This window comes from Trachymyrmex septentrionalis, unplaced genomic scaffold (assembly GCF_001594115.1).
Source record: "Trachymyrmex septentrionalis isolate Tsep2-gDNA-1 unplaced genomic scaffold, Tsep1.0 scaffold14, whole genome shotgun sequence".
Lineage (NCBI taxonomy): Eukaryota > Metazoa > Arthropoda > Insecta > Hymenoptera > Formicidae > Trachymyrmex > Trachymyrmex septentrionalis.
This window is the reverse complement of record NW_017304543.1, coordinates 33,943-37,322: the sequence shown is the minus strand read 5'-3', so window position 1 is coordinate 37,322 and position 3,380 is coordinate 33,943. Positions and strand designations below refer to the sequence as shown.

The window sequence follows — 3,380 nt, the reverse complement described above, 5'->3', positions numbered from 1 at the left end:
CACGCACGCATGCATATACACATACACATATATATGTATATATGTATATACGCATGTGCATACACGTATTAAGAATATGCACACCTGTATTAAAATATTTCAATAAATATTACTCAAATAATATTTTTAATATTCAATAATATTCAATACTTTATAATGCTTATAATATTTATTATACACAAATAATAAATTATAAATTTTAGGCTAACAAAACAGAAAAAATAATTTGCCAATTGACAAATTGTCTTCAATACACTGACGAGGTAAAGGGATTTTAATAGTAAAAAACAATTTAAAGAAATTATTTTAGTAAATAAAAGTAACAATTCAATATGTATGCAGATTTATCAGTTTTCATTGCAAATAATATATAATCCGCTTAAATTTACTGGACTGGGTCTCTTCTATTTTGGCAATAGTCTCTTACGAAATGTTAGTATTTATATTTATTTTTTCGTATTTCACATTACTTTCATTATCATAAATTAGAAGACCAAATATTTTAATAACATTTTATATCTTAATGAATTATAATATCTTTATAATATATTTTTATTGTTATTTATATCTATTTTTGTACAATGGAAGTAAATTGTTATAGAAAAGCTGTACTTAAAATAGTCATATGTATATATTTATTGACTATTTTATTGATATAAAATTTAATTTATATGTTTTCTTACAGTTTGTCGTTACAATTACAGGATTTATGGTTATTATTATACAAATGTTTGACAAAACAAAAACGGAACTGGATTTTTAATAAAGAATAAACAAATTAAAATTTTCTAATAAGAATATCATCATAAAATGCAATATAATTATTGCTGATAAAGCAAAGTTATAATTTTTTCATTTATGTCCCATAAATTTATATTTATAATTCCTTGTCTCAATTTTCATTATAATCTCATTTTTTCTTTCTCTCTTTTTACAAATTATCTAAAATACATTTTAAATGGTTTTGTCAAGATATTATTGTAATACAGCTAACAATATGTACATATATATGTAACAATATATATAAAAAATATGTGTATGCATTTTTAAATAAAATTGAATTTAAATATGTGTCGTGGTGTTATATAATTTATATAATTTTATAATTTGTCTTTAAAAACTTTTCTTATAATAATATAATAATACATAATATAAATGGTTGAATTATTGCTGTATAATTTTTTGTATATTTTTCAATTTTATCATGATACAAGAGAAGATCCATAAAAGAAATATTAAGGGAATGTTATATTGTTCTAAATGTGAAAAAATAATATCTAAAAATGCAAACATGTAGCATATATTTGATTTTCATTTTGTTTCTCTTATTTCATTTTAATTTAAATTATTTGGTTTATTTAATTTGTAAAACAAGTTTTTTTCTAGCAGATCGATTTCTTTAATTTGCGTAAGTGCTGATGCAATTGGTAAAATTACAGAGTTATCATTTGTGAAGTATTAACGTGAATGTAATTTTTATTGCGACACATTTATTATAAGATAAATGTTTCATATTCTATATATATATATAAAACACGAAGTAAGAAGTCTTAAGTTAATCCTATTAAGAAATCGCCATGAAGGATATTCAGACAGCTATATCACCACTATTGGTAGTATTGTGCTCATGTGGATTTGGAGTGTTTGAATACCCTCAAAATCAACCGAGATTTTGTCTTACTATTTTCTACGTTCTGATGTCGTGGCTGTCTTATGCTTACATTGCCTTCAAAATGGCAATATTTCTTCGAAAAAACGAACTTACCTATACTACGATTCATTATACTAATATGATTTTTGCAATACTGTACATGTTGTCTAATTTCTATTATTATAAGGTAAGTCCATTCAGTCTATCTTGTAAGTGTCAAAAAGGTGAATTAAGTATCAAGAAGGTTATTTTCATTCTCTTTCACATTTTTATACACGTATATTAAAGAGAAAACGTGCAAAAATTATTTCATCATATAAATCAATCTGAGAAAATAATGCAAATCTATTTTAATAAATTTGAATAATAAGTACAACCCTTTCAAAAATAAATAGTGCACTACTTTAAATAATTATACAAAATATAATGCAAAAAATGTAGAGATATTTAAAATATAAAAAGTATTGACATATTACAAGTATTGACATATTAGTATTGAGATATTACAAAAATGTTTTAATATTCTCAATATTTGAATATATTGCACTATTTCTTTGCATTTTAATATTATTTGATTTTTAATATTAGAAATATACAATAATATTATATTATAATTTAATATTATAATTATTTCTACCGTTACTTATAGTTATATTTCTCTTAATAATATTGTTTTCAGAAATTTAAAAGTTGTTTGGACGAACTAAATATTGTGAGCAACACAATAGAAAAGTTGGGAACTTCGAAAAATTATGCAAAATTAAGGATACAAACTACATGGTTGATTACTGGCTGGATCATCTTGGTATCTTTAATAGATATATACGATTATGTGTGGTACCGTGAACATATTCCTAGATCTTACTCCATAATGGCAATATGTGCACCTATTGGAAATCATCCCACTCATATCAACACTCTGTATGATTTTATGTACATGATGCTGCTAAGGTATGTAAATAATATTGCAACATAACATTATTTTTAAATAAAATTATTATATTGTAACAAATTGGACAGATGGTTTAACAAAGTTAAAATTATTTATTTTTTACTGTAATTTCATAAATTTATTATTATAAATTTATTATTTTGCATCACATTTAATGTAGATACATTGGATTTCAATTTGAGCATGTTAACAAGTATATTCAAAAGTTAGCCGAGCAAAAGAAAGTAGGATATGCATGGACAAATTCTACTTTGCCCTTGACTCACCGACACATAGCTGGCACCAAAACATTATCTAAACAAAATATATGGATTTTAATGTAAGAATAATAGAGAAAGCATGATTATTAAAGCGATTCTCAACTATACATAATAATAAATTAAAATTTAAAGAGATTTATTAATATATAGAAAAAAATATTAATTATTGTATTTATTCCAAATAGATAAACATATTTATTTTCTGAATAAAGAGAAATTTATTAGAAAAACATAATATATTTTATAAGTTTCATAAAATTTATTTTTGTAGTAAATACTTTGTATAATATAAAAGTTTGAGAGTTCCGCTAATATAAAGTAAATAAAGTATTTTATTGTACAGGGTGCGGTAAAAAGAACTCCCCAATTTCGTTAATCAATAGGATAAAAATGGAAAATAGTAGGGAAAAAACTTTTTATTTCTGAATCTTATATATAATGCAGTTTTGATTTTAAAAATTACATCGACCGTTGCGGTTAATGCAAAGTTAGAGGCGATTTCGGAAGTTTTCCATTA

General features: G+C 23.0%; 1 protein-coding gene across 1 annotated transcript; it reads left to right on the top strand.

The window, feature by feature from the left end:
- Window positions 1–1,577: 1,577 nt before the first annotated feature.
- LOC108745387 lies at window positions 1,578–2,926 on the top strand. The gene is made up of 3 exons (XM_018481525.1): window positions 1,578–1,838; window positions 2,331–2,602; window positions 2,764–2,926. Exons 1-3 carry the CDS (start codon window positions 1,578–1,580, stop codon window positions 2,924–2,926), a joined length of 696 nt encoding a protein of 231 aa, XP_018337027.1.
- The last annotated feature ends 454 nt before the right edge of the window (window positions 2,927–3,380 follow it).

Coding starts and splice junctions, on each gene's coding strand:
- LOC108745387 (XM_018481525.1), top strand. CDS start 1,578: ATGAAGGATATTCAGACAGCTATATCACCACTATTGGTAGTATTGTGC. Junction 1,839..2,330: donor CTAATTTCTATTATTATAAG/GTAAGTCCATTC, acceptor TATTGTTTTCAG/AAATTTAAAAGTTGTTTGGA. Junction 2,603..2,763: donor ATGTACATGATGCTGCTAAG/GTATGTAAATAA, acceptor CATTTAATGTAG/ATACATTGGATTTCAATTTG.